This window comes from Lytechinus variegatus, chromosome 5 (assembly GCF_018143015.1).
Source record: "Lytechinus variegatus isolate NC3 chromosome 5, Lvar_3.0, whole genome shotgun sequence".
Classification (NCBI taxonomy): Eukaryota; Metazoa; Echinodermata; class Echinoidea; order Temnopleuroida; family Toxopneustidae; genus Lytechinus; species Lytechinus variegatus.
Genome location: NC_054744.1, coordinates 46,617,128 through 46,635,846, shown reverse-complemented (window position 1 = coordinate 46,635,846; position 18,719 = coordinate 46,617,128). Strand labels below are relative to the sequence as shown.

General features: G+C 35.3%; 2 protein-coding genes across 2 annotated transcripts; both read right to left on the bottom strand.

Annotated features, from left to right (window-relative positions):
• Positions 1-1,810: 1,810 nt before the first annotated feature.
• LOC121416303 (UDP-glucuronosyltransferase 2B7-like) lies at positions 1,811-7,380 on the bottom strand. The gene is made up of 2 exons (XM_041609852.1): positions 7,245-7,380; positions 1,811-5,246 (listed from the first exon to the last, which is right to left on the bottom strand). The coding sequence occupies exon 2, from the start codon at positions 5,122-5,124 to the stop codon at positions 3,526-3,528; it is 1,599 nt and encodes a 532-aa protein (XP_041465786.1). The 5' UTR covers positions 5,125-5,246; positions 7,245-7,380; the 3' UTR covers positions 1,811-3,525.
• A 4,948-nt stretch (positions 7,381-12,328) lies between these two features.
• On the bottom strand, positions 12,329-14,222 carry LOC121415001 (UDP-glucuronosyltransferase 2C1-like). The gene has a single exon (XM_041608040.1). It carries the CDS (start codon positions 14,008-14,010, stop codon positions 12,397-12,399), a length of 1,614 nt encoding a protein of 537 aa, XP_041463974.1. The 5' UTR covers positions 14,011-14,222; the 3' UTR covers positions 12,329-12,396.
• Positions 14,223-18,719: the final 4,497 nt, after the last annotated feature.

Here is an 18,719-nt window from a genome sequence, read left to right as displayed (position 1 = left end):
ACTAGCTGAAAAATGTATGCCACATAAATTGTAAGATTAAACATTTTGAAATGATCATAATTGAGAAACAGCTCTGTAAATAGGCCTCCATGTAGGGTCCATGCATATTAAGGATGCACTCATATTGCTATCACCCCCCCCCCTCGTTTCCCCTCCCGAACTGCTGGCAACGGAGTCACTGAAGCACTCAGAGCAGTGAAAACCACATCAGTCAAATATGATATAGGCCTACAATAGCAACAAGTTGTAGGAGTAATAACTTGAATTTCGAATCATCAAACCTATAGTCAGCTGAAGAGAATGATCTGATGATGATTGGTACTGGTGTGTCGCTTTCACTTATTTATTTTCCGAAAGATTGATTTTAAATTGAGTGTAGATAGGCATAATTCTTTTAAGAATCTTAATTGTAATGGATAGTAGCCTATCTCCAAAGGTGGCTTACAGATGTGAGAGCTTGGGGCACTTGACCCCCCCCCCCAAAAAAAAAAAAAAAAAGAAAATCACCACCAAGGAAAAAAAGGAAATGAAAAGAAAAGGAAAGAGAGAAGGGTAAAGTATGATATTATTTTCTGAATATTATTTTTTTTTTAAGTGAATTTTGTAATTTGTTATAAATTTTGCCCGATACGCCAATCCGGCCCTCTCAATACTTTTGACTTATCTCCCTCACTGATCTCCCACTATAGATATTTTCTTCTCTTTCATTATAAATGAGTGACTTCGGTAACTTAACCCTTGATCGTAGTCCCTCAATTGCTTTGTTTCTTGTTTGATATGCCATGCCATCAACGACAATTGTAAGCACAGTAGTGTGTTGTCAAACGTATTTTTTAATCTAAAATTTGGTTTATACTGGTTTTATCCGTCTATTCATGAGGTCAAGATTGCTAATCATCACCAAAACTATACTGCATCCACCATCGTCATCACCTCCGCTACCACCATCCTATTCACTACCACCACCACTACTACCACCACCACCATCACCACCACCATTAACATCATCTTCACTGTCATCAACACAATCATCATCACCACTTCCATCATCATCACTCTACCATTACTACCATCATCATCATCATTACCAATTAGTTTCTTCATCATGCATTCAATGAAGCGCACTATTTTTACAGTAATTACACTTGAAAATAAACAATGAGAACTATTGATAAAACAGTAAATTGTAATGGTCGGGACTCTTGTAAAAAAAAACAACAACGGAGAGGTCTCTAAATAGTGGCGTATAGGGATAAGGATCGCGTGCCCTGATGGGTGCCAAATTCAGGGGACGAAAATGTGACAAATTGGAAATGAAAAATAAAGGATGGAACCGGATTTTCTTGAAAGAAAAACGAAGGGACAAGCGTTAGCGTCTGCTTTCATAATGTTGTAGGGGTTCCGTTTAAGCCCTTTTAGCGCTGTTTTGCTTGTGCATCTCTAACGAGATGGATGACACCAAATAAGTTGCATTTATTGTTAGTATTATACCTCATTACTATACTTGATCAAACTGAAACAACCAATGCTTCTCAAATCAAAATATTTACAAGCCAACCAATTAAAAGCTGAAAAATATATATTTTTATTATTTAGGAGTAATAGATACAATATCCATAATTATGTTTTCATGAGCTTCCACTATTATAACTAATATTTCATTGACTACAAAAGTATCTTAAAGGACAAGTCCACACCCAACAAAAAGCTTATTTGAATAGTTAACACTGAACATTTCATCAAAATCGGATGTACAATAAGAAAGTGATAACATTCTAAAGTTTCGCTTAATTTCTCAAAACAGTTATATGCACATCCTGTTCGGTTAGTCTGGGTGATTGGTGAAAAATGTGTTCAGAAAAAGGTACTAGCATGAAAATTGGCACAAAGGTAGAGTAAGTTATCCTAGAATATTTTAGCAGGGGGTGCCAACGTGAGTTTCCCAAATATAGCAACAGTTACTAGGTAACATATTTACCTTAATAACTGAGCTTTATTTGGCTTGAGGAACAGTTTTACTAGCAATATGTCACATAAATTTTTATCTAAAGCATATTTCTTTGTATCACAACAGTTTTGATCCATTTATTCATAGTAACGGTTTCTAAGGGACCTTTTCGATAGCAACAATTGTTTATCATAGTTCAGATCATTATAATTTACTCAGAAGAGCTCAAAAAATTAATTGTGACCCGTAGATTCCTTATGTTATGAATGATTTCATAGGTATACCCAATGAGCACCAAAGCTTTCCAAACATTTTCTCAATAACCAATACTTTTAGGGTGTTTTTATGATTATAATTTTTGTGAGCCACCACATCTTTTCTATATAAGCATTAATACATTAATCACAACAACCCAGGAACATGTACACCATGTTTACCCGCCCATGTACCAGTTGCTAAGCATATGTTATCTGCAACCGATTGTTAAAGGCCGTATGGTAAGATTATTAATGCGCTTAAGAGGTACTCATTCTAGTAGATAGAACGCAAAACCTTGCGCAAATAAAACTACCTCATGATATGGTTTATATTTCCAAAAACGATGTCTATGGGGTCTATATCATTGGCATAATCATACTTGTTGCATTTTAGAAAACTCACCTTAAAACCAATCTTTCTCCATTGGAAACCATAATTATAATGAATTAACCTAAACATAATTATAGTAAAGGGTTATTTGTTAAATGTTTGTTATTACTATGTAGTTACATACTTATCAATGAATGATAATAGACCTCATGATTACTTATTTGAGCGATTGACAATAAAGGTAGAATCGATCGACACTTGTATCATCAAGAATCAAAAGTCTAGAAACCGTTGACATTCAATAAATTTAATAACAATAACAAAAATAATAACAACTAATATTTCATTGACTACAAAAGTATCTTAAAAGGACAAGTCCGCCCCAGCAAAAAGATGAAGTTTTCAGCGTTATTCATGTTTGATTTTTCTTATTTATTTAAATCAACTTTTTTTCGGGGACGAACTTGACCTTTAAAAAACATCATGTCAAACATATCAAATAAGTAAAAAGAGAGATTAGAAATTGAGCTGAAGGGATAAACGATCAAGCACACTTTTAGATGACAATTCTTATTTCAACAACCCGATGTGAATCGCGAGAAATTGAAATTACTAACTTAAAATGCCAATTCACTTGCTGCCATTAATTATGTGTGTTGTAATGACAGAATTAATGAACAACTACAGACATGTAGATGTACAATGTGAACTTTAATTATGTTAACTTCTTTCAATACCCCTCATGACACAAAAAAAATAGAAAACGGATTCCTAAAAAATGCAGGATTTTGTTGTCTTTTCACGACTTTTCTTCTTATTGTATACAATATTTTTAAAGTTTTATGAGCCGAATTAGCATTCTACTCATTAAAGTACGTGTAATTCGTTGTTCATAAAATACATGTTTGAAGAATGAAAATAAATAGCACCTCATATCTAACACTTTCATTTGAATTTTATCAAAATGGCTTTATTATCCCAGATCGTTATTAGTCAGTTTTTCCTTTCGATTGATTTCCATTCATATGACCAACGCACTTTCTTAAAAGAATGAAGATACTATAGAGCAACATACATAATACCACCAAGATAAATACCCCGATATCAATCAAATGATACTGAATAAATGACAGGTCATACGCAGGTGATTGCATATATTTACCGCCATGTTTAATGACATGTTCAATCCAGAATGCAGCTCGATCCGCTGGACCTAATGGGCGATCTCTAAAGATGGCGGAGAGCCGTTTCGCAGTGATGCTGTATGCAGGATTCGAAAGTACTTCTTGAAGCTGATGGTGTAAGTAATCGGTGCTTACATTCTCTTTGCCTATCATTAAACCTAGGCCACGTGATACAATTCTTACTGTGACGTCAATGTGGTCGCCAAAGATTGGAATGACTACCATTGGCACACCATGCCAGAGAGCCTCTAGGTATCCATTGTTACCAGAGTGAAACAGAAATACCTTTGTCTTAGGATGCCCTAAGAGATCGTTTTGAGGAATCCATGTCATCGCTTTAACATTTTCTGGAAGACTGTATAAGGATGGATCTTTGATCTGCATGACAACTTTCTGTGGCAATTTTGAAAGGACCTCGAGAATCATGTTCATGATGTCAGGTCTGTACGTGGTGAACGACGCGAAGTAGGAGCCCATGGAGAAAACGACGACGCCATGTTTACCAGAACTCTGCATGAAATCTTCAAGCTCTTGATCAAGAGGCATGGCTGGTCGCGCCGTCAGGCCACCAACAGCAATCACATTGGGCATCAGGGGGAATGGAAACTCGACAGCGAAATCGCAGTTGGTCAGAAACAGGTCGATGTGCTTCTGCGAGGTGGATAAGGAGGCAAGATTTTCATGCAGATCGAATTTTTCAACCGTGTGTTTATAGGCATTGTTAAAGATAAATTCCATGATAGAATGGAGAACAAGTGAATAGACACCATTTGTGATCCTCTGGAAGAAGTTCATAGATGAAGAGTAACTGGTGTAACTTGCCGGTTGATAAGAAGGATTGAATGGTGATCCAGCCATTAGGAACATTGCAGGAACAGGTGCCGTAGCAGAAGATAGAACCATACGAACATCCGTGGCATTCAGGTGTCTTTCGATGTATGATTTGATAAATATGCTGCATGGCCAAGGCAGTTCGAACACGATGGCGTCCATGGATGCGAGTCTACTCATCATGTCATCGTCTCGCAGGACTGACTCACAGATATCAACCTGAATTCTTCTCCCTATCTTGTACATCTGCAGCAATTGTAGAAAACCATTGCTTCCTTCGATCCCTATCTTCTCATATCCACGGAAAAATTCCCTCGCATTTAGTGTTTTATCATTGTAATGAAAGATTTCAAATTCGAAGATCGTGGACAGCTCGGGATCCCTTGCTCGATATGAATATTCATCACTTATTAAAAACGTGACGTTGTGTCCCTTGTTCACCAAGCTTTTTCCGATGGGCACCAATGCGGTAAAATGACTTCCCTCCCCAAAGACTCCTGACATCAAAATCTTAGCGGACTCCAAGGTTCTTACACAAAGCACCAAAGGAAGGAAGAAAATCGAACTCCTCATGACTTAATCGTTCAAGTCAATGAGAACACCAGAAAATGAGGGAGTTCTGATGAGATCACTTGATCAGTCACACTACACTTGGATCTACAGTGAAGGGAGATCAAATTCCATTGACGATACAGCTGTAAAGAAAGAAAATATATTAGAGATTTAAATATGTTATCCGAGTTTTGAAGGCAATCATATTTATACTAAATAGGTTCATTATTGCGGATTGGAATAATCGCTAGAGGGTATTCATTTTGTCTCGCAATCTACTATGGTCAACAAGGAAATTCGTGATCACTCTCGCAAAAAGTGATCACTGGCTTTCTAGGAAATTCATGATCGAGACAAATGAATATACCCTCTAGCGATTAATCATATTTACGTTAGGATTGCATCACGATAGACCAAGGGATATGATCTTAAAACAGACATCCTCGTCCATCATATTAATCAGTGCATCTATGAACTGATAAACGAAAAGGATTATTTACTTGATTTACATCAACTCCCTCATCATGTCGTCATTCGTCGTGTAATCCACTAAAAGACCATGCAAGTCCAGAGCAATAACTATTCAATTTAAGCGAGAAGAGAAAAGCCGGGGTCAGACAAAATAATATTGTACTGAACATGTAAATCGGATGTAAAACAAGAATGCTGTCGCTTATTTTTTTTTTTTTGGGGGGGGGGTTTGTCAATCATTTCCGTGAACGAAATGTCCTTATTTTTGTTTTTTAGGTTGAAAACCCTTTTTTCCTCGGGAAAATGTCCCCCCCCCTTGGAAAATCCTGGATCCGCCCCTGACATTATACATAGACCAATGCACATCTTGAGGGTGTTTCATAAAGCTGTTTGTAAGTTAAGAGCGACTAGAAGAATGACTGGTTAAATTTTCTTACGCGTATAACCCATGGCCGATGAACATTTTGGTGTAAACCATTTCCCACAAAATTCTGCGTTGAGTAATACATTATGTTTTCTTTTCTTTTCTTTATATTATGAAATAAAATCCAAGATAAATAGTGATTGTATGACATCATCGGCTGCATTTTAATTGTATGTCACTGTTATGAATGAACAAAAAAGTTAAATTGAAAACGAAATTTCTTATTTTCTATCCGATGTAAACGGATTGATCAATCTAAGGCTTATGGTTTGACTTTTGTGTATTTGTCTTGATCTTTAATGCTGCATGATACAACTTATTGCCAGAAAAAAATTGAAGTGAGAAAAGCAAATAAAAATGGGATTCCATGTTTAGTTTTCACAGGCTATCGGGGTAACATAGGGTGCACGATCTGAAAAAAATATGTTGCAGCCATCCTGCAGTGTACAGTGAAAACCCATTATTATTCTGTGTTCTCTCTTAATCAGCAGTTCATGGAAAATTTCCTTTGAATACCCGTATTTGTTAGAAAAAACATGAAATCTCGGTATCATGTCACAAATAACCCATATACCCGGCTCGCCCACAATATTCGATGCATCTCTCCTTCCCCTTTTTTCACAGGTAAACGTAATACTATATGGTATGAATGTTAAGTATGGAAGCCGGTGTATAATTACTGTCAACAATTGGTTCTTGCCAATATGTTTTTTCAAGGGCCGCGGAAACGGAGGGGAGTTGGGTGTGTGGGCTCCAGCCCCCCCCCCCTTTTTTTCTTCCCAAAACCTTGGACTAAAAAGTAAAAATGATTGTGATTTTTTTTTCATGGTCAGCCCCCAGCCCCCCTCCCATTTTCAAAACTGTTCCGCGTGGCTCCTGTGTTCCCATTATCTCCTCACGTGATATATATATAGTCTCCGTATAACTCACAAAGATGTAGCTTGAATATCAGTGAATATTTCTTGACAGAATATCTATTTGCAACACACTATTATTATCATCATGTAAAATCATATTTAAAATACATAATACTGGTGTACATTTTCACTGTGCATTTAAAACAATGTACATTTGTAACTTAGTTCAAAAAGGAAATGAAAATAAACAAAATTTGAGGTCAAAGTTTTAATAACAAAAAACTATGGTCTCATTTTCTATTTATTCAAGATGTGACATATAAAGTTATACAGCTTATGATATTATTTAGTGTAAGCAAAACAAATAAGAACTTTATTGACCCACTTACCACTTTATGCTTCCTCGTTGTTGATGGTTGTGAAAATTAAGATTTGTATGTGACACCACCAATTTGTAGATTTTGTGGATTCAGAGTATCTTTTATTACGTTTCACTAGACTTCTACTTTGCCTGTCTATTCATGCATTACGTTGAATAGAAAAGGGAATAGAATCCCTTTCACACATCGTTACGTCTGATCCAAAGAAGATTTTAGTACAATCTAGAACAAATAATAGAATGTCACTTCTCAATTCACGATATAAGATCCAGTAAACAATGCGTGACGGTCATTTTTATCTGGTGTCCGACCTACTATCCTATTTAAAATATAAAAGATCGTTTTATGTAGATACGGGCGTGGTTGTGTGATACTTAAATACCTTGAATAGAAAACATTGTGTGCCAACTTCTCTCTCAGACAAGTGAAAACCCATATCGTCCATTTTGCATTACATAATTTACAGCAGAATCGATTTTGTGACGACATTGAAGACTTGAAGTACCAAACATTATATCTTTTCTGTTTACATTTTGAGAATAAAATTTCAATACTTATATTTTGATAATATACTTGTAACTGTAATGATTTAATGATTTTATAATCAATGACCATACTATGATGATTCAATTTGGTTGAAGAATCTTTATGAATTATTGTGTGAATTAACGTAATGATAATAAGCGATATAGTAAGTGATTTGATAATTAATAATGTACAATATATTTGTTATTGAAATTTAAGTGGTACATGGTATATTTTATGCTAATGTAAAGCGCATTGAAATGTTAATATGCGCTATACTTTTATAAATCTATTACCATTAATACCAATAATTGATGCAACACAGCAAAAAACTGTGGTGTTAACCGGTGTACATAGAGGACCACACCAGTTACTTTACACCGGTATTAAATTGGTGTTATTATTTACACCTAAAGGTGTTATTAAAATACCTTTGGTCGTTACATTTACACTCTTTGGTGTTATGTTCAATCTTTAGGGTGTAATTTTAACACCTCATGGTGTGGTCCTCTATTAACACCAATTGGTGTCATTTTCAACACCACAGTTTTTACAGTGAAGGCCAAGATTGGTGCCTTATCGTCAAACTACAATAGAGATGTTCTTTGATGACGCTTTTATTTTTTCCTCATTTGAGCTGTTTAATATCCCATAGAAAATTGACTTTGCCCTAATAATATTGAACTTCTTGGCCTAAAATTTTATTAAAATTCATTTTCACACTTTACTTTTTTTAAACAATTTATCCGTAGGATTTGACCATTTACCAATTACTAGTTGTGGACGCGTCGTGGTCTATAGTTGTTCTGGCTCTCGCCTTTCAAACGGGGTCGTGAGTTCGAATCCTCGCCATGGCGTGTTTTCCTTCAGCAAGAAATTTGTCCATGCTGTGCTGCACTCGACCTAGGCGAGGTGAATGGGTACCCGGTAGGATTAATTCCTTTAATGCACGAGCGCTGAAAGACAGCTCGAGCTAAAGCCGGGGTAATAATAATAACAATGCGCCTCGAAATAGATTGCTTCTAGATAGATGGCGCTATACAAATGCCTATTATTATTATTATTATTATTATTATTATTATTATTATTATTATTATTATTATTATTATTATTATTATTATTATTATTATTATTATTATTATTATTATTATTATTATTATTATTATTATTATTATTATTATTATTATATTATTATTATTATATTATTATTATTATTACTACTATTATTATTACTACTATTATTATTACTACTATTATTATTACTACTATTATTATTACTATTATTATTACTATTATTATTACTATTATTATTACTATTATTATTATTATTATTACTATTATTATTACTATTACTATTACTATTATTACTACTACTATTACTACTATTACTACTATTACTACTATTACTACTATTACTACTATTACTACTATTACTACTATTACTACTATTACTACTATTACTACTATTACTACTATTACTACTATTACTACTATTACTACTATTACTACTATTACTACTATTATTACTATTATTACTATTACTACTATTACTACTATTACTACTATTACTACTATTACTACTATTACTACTATTACTACTATTACTACTATTACTACTATTACTACTATTACTACTATTACTACTATTACTACTATTACTACTATTACTACTATTACTACTATTACTACTATTACTATTATTATTATTATTATTATTATTATTATTATTACTATTACTATTATTATCATTATTATTATTTTCTTTTGTCTTGTTTTTGATAATTTATTTAAGGAATCTTCTATATCGTATTTAAAGAGGGCAGTTGGCTGCAAAGTGCAAACACCCATTTACACCAAGTAAGATTACGTTTATACCTGAACTAACTGAGTGTTTCGTGGTGAAGTGTAATGTACATTACGAGAAAGGTTTTTGAAGAGGAATAGGAAATAATTACAGTTCTTGTTTGTAGTATGTTAACAAGGTGTGCAATTTTCTCCCCTTGATTTTTTTTCTTTTGAAGAATAAGTGATCGTTGCAAAATTCCCTAAAAAACAGTCACTTTTAAGCGTTTGAAGAGAACATGACATAGGGCTACGTTATCACGAAAAAAAATGGAAAGGGCACTGTAAGACGAAAGACCAAGACATAGTGCCTTTAGCCATAAAATAATTGAATTCACCCAATCATGTCTCCTCTGTGCTGTATACGTATTCCTATTGAGAAAAAAATGAATGACAAAGAGAAGGAAATATTTCTCAATATGAAATACATATCAACTAAAAGATAATCGATTAACTTGACGAGTGAAAAAGTACAGATTTAAAAAGTGTTACCTTACAACCTATATGAAAAATAGAACATTTTTTTGGAATGGGATATTTATACTATTGACTGGCCTTGAGGGGAACATCAATTATATTGCCAGCAAAAGAATCATATTGGCCCAAGTCTTTAGACAGTCCCCCCCCCCCAGTTGAACATCAATTCGGCACCCCCTGGGTAGAACATCAATTCGGCGACCCCCCCCCCCCCATATCGAACTTCAGTTCGGCCCCTCTACTTAGGACATGGTCGCCCCCTCCCCCTATGCTGAACATCAATCGGGGTCCCAATGTCGAACATCGATTCGGCGCCCCCCCCCCCCTCGGTTCGAGCATTAATTTGGCTACCCCCCCCGGGCCCCGATCGAACATCAATTTTGCGACCCCCTAGTTCGAACATCGATTCGATGCCCCCCCCCCACTTCGAATATCAATTTGGTGCCCCCCCCACTAGTTCAAACATCAAATCGGCGCCCCGGTCAACATCATTTGTTTTTATTCTTTCTTTATTTATCCCGCTTCCTCTATATATATTTTTTCTTCTTTTCGTTTTACTCTCCTTCCTCTTTTTTTATCTTCCTTTCCTCATTATTCTCTTTTTCTCTTCCTTCCCTTCTCTTTTCTCTTCTCTTTCTTTCCCCCTTCCTCTCCCTTGTTTCGTCTTATCCCCTTTTCCTATTTTTTTTCTCCCCCCCCCCCCTCTCTCTCCTTTCCCCCTTTTCCTCTCTTGTTTTTTGTCTTCTTTTCCCTTTCCCCTTTTCCATGTTTTCCTCTCTTTCGCCTGTTCTTTTTTCCTTTCCCCTTTTCCTCTTTTTTTTCTCTCCCTTCCCCCTCTTCCTTTTTTGAGCGGGGGGGGGGGCAAGGCCCCTCGGCTCCCCCATGGTTCTGCGCCTGCATATCCCCCCAAACATACCCCCTCTCTCTCTCACACACACTTATTCCTCGTCCTCCTCTCCTCCTTACTTTATTCTTATCATAAAAAAAGATTAATTAAGTAAGGGCCAATAAATAGTACTGATATTTCTGTTCCATGGTATTTTTATTCATTTGTTCATTTTCTATTATTCATTGTCTTTAAGAGAAAAATAAGTACCACGTATGATCTCAACAGTTAAAGCAATCAAGAACAAAGCGCGAGCTAAAAAAATATAAATGATAATCTCTCTGCTTTTTCTTTTGTATTAATTAATCGCGTGAATTTTGTTTTGAATGATTAAAATAGCAAGTGGAACAACTCTGGTAGTCTTTTCTGCATTACGCGTTTTGAAATAACAGCAGTGCCGACTTTGAAAACAGCTATTGAACAATTTTTCACAAAATATATCATTCATATGATAATAAGATACTATGTCCCCTGACCCAAATTGACCTTTGACCATGATCATGTGATCTAAGATGCGTGAAACATCATTCATGCTTGATTACCCTTGTGTCTATGTTTCATGAGCTAGATCCATAAACTTTCAAAGTTACGATGGTAATTCAACAAATACCCCCAACATGACGAAAGTTCATTGACCCTAATTAATCTTTGACCTTGATCATGTGACCTGAAACTTGGGCAGGATGTTTAGCAATACATCATCACTCTTATGTGCAAGTTTCATGAACTAGGTCCATGTACTTCTAAGCTGATGTAATTTCAAAAAGTTAACGCTAGGTTAACGTTTAATGTTGACGCCGCCGGAAAAGCGGCGCCTAATTATAGTCTTCCTCTGCTATGCAGGCGAGACAAAAACATGACTACACATCGAAATGTGCAAGATGTTTTCTATTTCGAATTAAGGGAATTTTCTATGAGATTAGTTTGGCATGTTTGAGAAAACAAAATAGTATAGATGTCATATAATGAAAAAAATAATTGGCGTCATGACACCATCTGTTCATTCATTGCATATTCGTGATGACATGCATATAAAAGGTTACAAAACTTAACAGATTCATTTTCTGTGTTTTTTATCATCCAATTTCCATATGAATTTAATTAATCAATTTCAGCGAAATACAGAAAAACATGTAATTGAAGATATCATAATTTATTCTCAAACTGTTTCTGCTATCATTCTAAAGTTGTTCTTTCTTTATTCTAAACAATAAAGGCCACAATTATCAATCCGATTCCGTCAATAAGAATGAGCTTATCAAAAATTAATGTTGAGCACGATTACAATAAATTATGGTGACTGCCGGTAAGCTCCCACCCACCCCCCCCCCCCCAAAAAAAAAGTTTCAGTTTCAAAAGATCAGTTTCAGAAAGTCATTCATATCAGTAGCTTATTACAGTCAATTTAAAACAAAGAATGTCATCACTTATTCAGTCTTTCTTGCTTTTGACAACTTTTGATCGACAGCAACATCTCCTGCAAAGTTTGCATGTCCTATAGATTAAATAAAATATGACCAAAATTATGCCAGTAACGAAAAGTGCAACATCTATAAGGTACAATTGAATGAAGGAGAGTTCATGAGAAGGTGATTGCATGTATTTTCCGCCATGTTTGAGGACATGTTCAATCCAGAACGCAGCTCGATCTGCTGGTCTCAACGGTCGATCCCTAAAAATGGCAGATAGACGTTTGGCGATGATGCTGTAAGATGAATTCTGGATAACTTCGGAAAGTTTTTGCTGAATGAGATCAGTACTGAGGAGTTTTTTGTCGAGTTTAACCCCAAGTCCTCGCGATACAATCCTCGAAGCTACATCAGGTTGATCAGTTTGAAAAGGTATTACAACTAAAGGAACGCCGTGATACAGTGCTTCCTGGAAACCATTATTACCACCTTGAAACATGAAGACCCTGGTCTTAGAATGACCCAAGAGATCGTTCTGTGGTATCCATGGTAACGCTTTAACATTGGAGGGAATTTTAAATCGCTGGGAGTCTTTCAATTGCATTATGACCTTCTGGGGGAGTCGACTGAATGCGTCAAAAAACATTTCCATCAAGTCAGATCGTGTTGAAGCAAAAGTAGACACGGAAGTTCCTAGGGAGAACAGGATGACGCCATCCTCCCCAGAACTGTTCATAAAGTCTTCTAGATCTTCACTTAAATGGTTCGCTGGTCCCGACGTAAGCCCGCCAACGGCAATTACATTCGGCATCAGCGGGAAAGGAAACTCCACCGCAAAGTCTATGTTCATGAGGTAAAGATCGATGGTCTGGTAGTAAAAAGAACTTGACATTCCTAAATCAGAATCCAAATCGAATTCCTTTTGCAAGTCGCTAAAACAATCAAAGACGCGATTCTTCCCCAAATGGTGAATGATTGCCCAGTTGATGACGTTTCCGAATCTTTGTGTAAACGACATTGATGACGAGTACCCTGTGGCGAATGTGGGTTGATATGAAGGATTGAACGGGGAACCAGCTATCTCATGCAGATATTGAAGTGGTGACATAGGTGATGTCACCGCCACTCGGATACTTGATGCGTTCATATGCCGCAGTAAATACGATTTCATGTAGATTCCACACGGCCAAGTTAAATCAAACACAATCATATCGATATCTTTCAATCGATCCATCAATGGAGTATCGGAAAGGACCGCTCTGCATGCTTCTTTAGTCATAAACAAGCTAGCTGGTAGCAGTTCCATGTTTTGGATCACACTTGTAGTTTTACCGAACGCAACTCGCGCAGAATTTTCAGTCGTTCTCCGGATAAGACCCGGATGATCAGATATAGTAAATGTCTCAAAATGGTAGCCCGAATACGCTGGGTTTTTCGCCCTGTGAGAGAACTCTTCACTGATAAGCAGTGTGATATTATGACCTTTTTGCGTTAAACTCTTGGCAATAGGAATCTGAGATAGGAAATGGCTCCCTTCACCGAACAGTCCTGAAAATAGAATGTTCGCAGCGTTAACTTCCATGGCGCCAATGAGAAGGTATAACAACCCGACACCGAGTATTGCACTTCCCGCCATGATGGGATTATAAATTCACACACAGCTGTAGGGCTCACAGCAACTATGCACCGTGATTATATTCATGCATTGAGCAGAACCGCGGACGACATGACGTCACGCTATTATTATGGAAGAATGACGAGTTGAGTTTTTTATTCGAGTCACAGTCAGCAGAAATAGCCTTACTTAATACAATGTCATTGTCAAAATAGTGGTTGGAAGTGTGCCGCGTCTTACAAAGAGTTACGATTGATCCAATCGACCACAATTATGGAAAGCCAGTAATGTCTACATCTATTATGCATAATATCCCGGTTCAATATATTTTCTAGCTGTGATGTATAATTTATACATTCATTGTTTTCTTAAAAATTCAGTGTGCTTCTCTTTGATCTTAAAAGACATTGTTCAAATTTCTTGTAGAAAACATTATGACATTGATGGATTTCCATAGAATGGCGATTGATCTGATAATTTATTGTAACTCGTTGTAAGACCGGCGCCCAGGTTGATGAATACACACACAGTCATGAAAGTGATTGATCTCTAGACTTTGACCTCTTTCAGTCTGCCTGTAATCTCACTCGTCAGACGCGTAGAAATGTTCGTGTCTGTAGGACTTAATGCACTCTACAATTATGAAAGTTGGTATAAACATTCAGGTGGATTCAACTATATCGCCATGGCGACAATGAGTCAAAGTCCAAAGAGAATAATAATCAAAATGATATCAGCAAAGATTATAATATATATATATATATATATATATAATAAATACATGCACGGACTCGATCGTGCTCAACGGAAATAGTACTACTCTGACGATAATATGGTACAGAATAAATCCATATAATTATATTAATAATAAAAACAAGAATGAAAAGAAGACGACAGAGCAAAAATTATTCAAAAATATAGGGAATGTATGTGATGGTGATGGTGGTGAAGATGACGATGATGACGGTGGTGGTGGTGAACGTGTTGCATGGTGGTGGTCATGATGATAATCGTGGTCGCGCGTTGGCATAATGAAGTGGTGGTGGCGACAATGAAATTAATGATAAAAATAACGATTTAGAATTAATTAGAATGAATAGCATCTTGTCAAATGAAGAAGAAAAATTCTAGTCATTTTCTATATCAATATTTCACTCTGAAAAAGTGGTTCTTTATAAATATGAGTATAATTGTAGATACGTGGGTACAGAATACCATTTCAAGTGCTAAACGTCCTTTTTGACCTGTAGGGAAGAAAACGATACAGAAATGATAAAACATGTTTATAAATACATTTAAATTACACATCAGTGTGTAAGCCTATATATCAGGGGAATAATCCCCCCCCCCGTACACAACTCTCCCTTATATACTTTTCATTTTATTTACAATTTTCTCCCTCTCTTTTCCTTTTACTCTCTTTTTACCCTCTTTTCACTTCTTGAAAAATAATATAGTTGTCACCCCTCATTCCTCCCCAACCTCATCCTCTGTGACGTCGCCCCCTGCTTGCACCTTGTAAATATTTTCTGTATTTTTTTTTATTTTCCTTGTATCTATTTATAAACCCCTCGAAACAGTTTGGAAATAATGACTTTGATCGATAATCCCTCTTCGGTTTTAGTGAATATTAATGTGTGATTGATACAAATGGATAGATCATTTAATTCTCTTGAAATACCTACATGATATGATTATGGTTTACATGGAGGTAGAGTGCCTTGAAATGTGGGGCAAGGTCAATATTCCAAAGTTGCAAAATATTGAAAGTCACTGTTCTTTTTTCCGTGGTGATGAGTGTGTTTCTCAGCGATTTCTTTTGTTTTCATCCACTTTAACATGATTGAAGTCGTGGTTTGAAATACCCATGCATGTTTGTTTGTTTGTGTTCGCTTGAGAGGTGATTACATGTTAATGTTGATGTTAAGGTGCATGAAAACAGGAAAAAACAGAGCTGCAATGAGAAACTCGCTCATCACCAAGGAAAAAGAACAGTGCCTTTCAATATTGTGTCATTTTGCAGCTTTTGAATTTTGACCTTGCCCAACATTTCAAGGCACTGCACCTCCATGTGAACCATAATCATATCACGTAGGGTACCATTGCACTTTATAGATAATTGAATGATCTTTTATTTGGAATGATATCAATTATACATTGTGTAAAATTTAGAGTTGGGAGAAATTAATGGCCAAACTCAGATTTCCTAACTTTTTGAGGAGTTTTTAGTGTTGGTGTTACAAATATTATCCTACAATTTCTTCGTATACATACCCCTCCCGCATGTTTCCTCAAACAAGTACACAAACTCCATTGGTATACCCCACCCCAGTTTCTATCTTTTCTCTATACATCCCCTACTGTCTCTTTCTATTGCACTCCCCCTCGACCCCCCCCCCCTCTCTCCCTCTCTCTTTCACTCCCCTCTTCTGTCCCTCCCTCAACGAGCAATGTGATGAGCAGCAGAATTATTTGCCATTATAATGACTACAAGAGGACAGTCGATCATGTGATCAGAATTTTGCATCCTGGTTAACAAAAAAGGTAATGGTAATATTTGCATAACTTGTCTTGAGCTAATGGAATTCAAATGGATTGTAGCATTGTGCCTGTAAACAACAATAGTTCAAGTATCAACAAAGTAAATAAACTTCAATAACTGAAACAGACAAATTATTGGAATAATGACAATATAAACAATTTCAATATTTATTTCCATATTATGGGAGGACATAAAATCACGATTAAATTTTTAGATATAAAAGTCATCATGACTAACTTGTGGCAATGTTAAGTATATCTGACCAAAAATATACCTCATTAGTAATAACTCTAGCATTATAATAATAATAAAAATATACAATCCCATCAGAGCATCTGTGCCTTATATACTGCATTAATAGCATAGCAGAGTAAAATACATAGTAGTAAATTCCATGTTTTAATCAGAATCGGTTTTTATAAACGGCATAGCAGAAGCTTACATATTGCACAAATTTCATAATCAAGACAATTTATAGGTTAAAATGAGTTAATATAATGACAGCATTCAAATATATTGTTTTGGAAAATGGAAACTCAAGAAAACAATGAGAGAAAAACAAAGAAACACCCTGACGCCAGTAATAATTTAGCAGAGAATATCAGAATCATGTAAGATATGTACAATAGGATAAGTCTCCTAGCCACAAAATCAATATTAATGAGGACAAATTTAGTAGATTTGACTTTGTCTTGTCACTAATGAAAACAAAGTAACACTAACAAAGTGATGTCCTACAGAGGTGATAACCACCTATATCAAAGTTCAAACTGAAAATTTCATTTCTACATTTCCATATTAAAGTCAACAAAATAACAACATATACAGAAATAAAAACAAATACACTGCTTATGACTAAGAAGATTGGGGACTTGTACATTTATATCCATGCAAAATTATTTATGTTTAATCGGGGGAAAAACCTATCACACATATTTTTGTATGTGGTGGGATCAAAAGAAGTAAATTATAAACTTAAAATATTGCCCCAATATGAAAAATATGATCAAATTTGTGAGCAAAGAAAGATGAAATGCTGTACAAATGAATTTCTTAAAGGTCAAGTCCACCTCAGAAAAGTGTTGATTTGAATCAATAGAGAAAAATCAGACAAGCGAAATGCTGAAGATTTCATCAAAATCGGATGTAAAATAAGAAAGTTATGACATTTCTAAGTTTCGCTTATTTTTAACAAAATAGTTATATGAACGAGCCAGTTACATCCAAATGAGAGTTGATGATGTCACTCACTCACTATTTCTTTTGTTTTTTATTGTTTGAATTATACAATATTTCAATTTTTACGAATTTGACGATTAGGACCTCCTTGCCTGAAGCACAAAATGTTAAAATAATGGAATTCCACGCGTCCAGGGAGGAATGAAACTTCATTTCACATGACAATGACGAGAAAATCAAAATATTTCATATTTCAAACAATAAAAAACAAAAGAAATAGTGAGTGAATGACATCATCGACTCTCTCATTTGGATGTAGCTGGCTCGTTCATATAACTGTTTTTGTGAAATGAAGCGAAACTTTGAAATGTCATAACTTTCTTATTTTACATCCGATTTTGATGAAATTTTCAGTGTTATGCTTGTTGAATTTTTCTCTTCTTATTCAAATCAAGTTTTTGTTGGGGTGGACTTGTCCTTTAAGGATGTTCCACAGTTAAAATGAAATCCATGTCATTTTCAGAAAATTTTGCACAGAGTTACTTAAGCGCCTAAATATTCCAAATATACATAAATTATTGTGGGTTCATTTGCTTTTAATATTCTTTGCAATCAAACTTTTTAAAATTCAATTATTTAAAGGTCTGAGAAAATATGCAATACAAATAATTTTGCGATTTAAATCCCCATGAGATCACATCGCGTTGAAATCTCTATTACACAGTCAAAATCCATCTAAATTTCCCCAAATTTTACATTTTACATGTAGTTCTGGATTATATGCTTAATATAAAGAATCCACTCAATTGATATTCATGTGCTCTTTCAAGAGTAGCATTACATTCAATTTGTAGAACAAGGTGTGAAAGAAGACAAAAACATATATAAATAATGCGTCCCATTTAGGATGGGCGTATAAACATGTGAAATTTATTTAACAAATTTAAGAAGTACAATAAATGCTGCACTTTATTTAAAACCCATTTCATTTTCACCAAATTTTGCATGG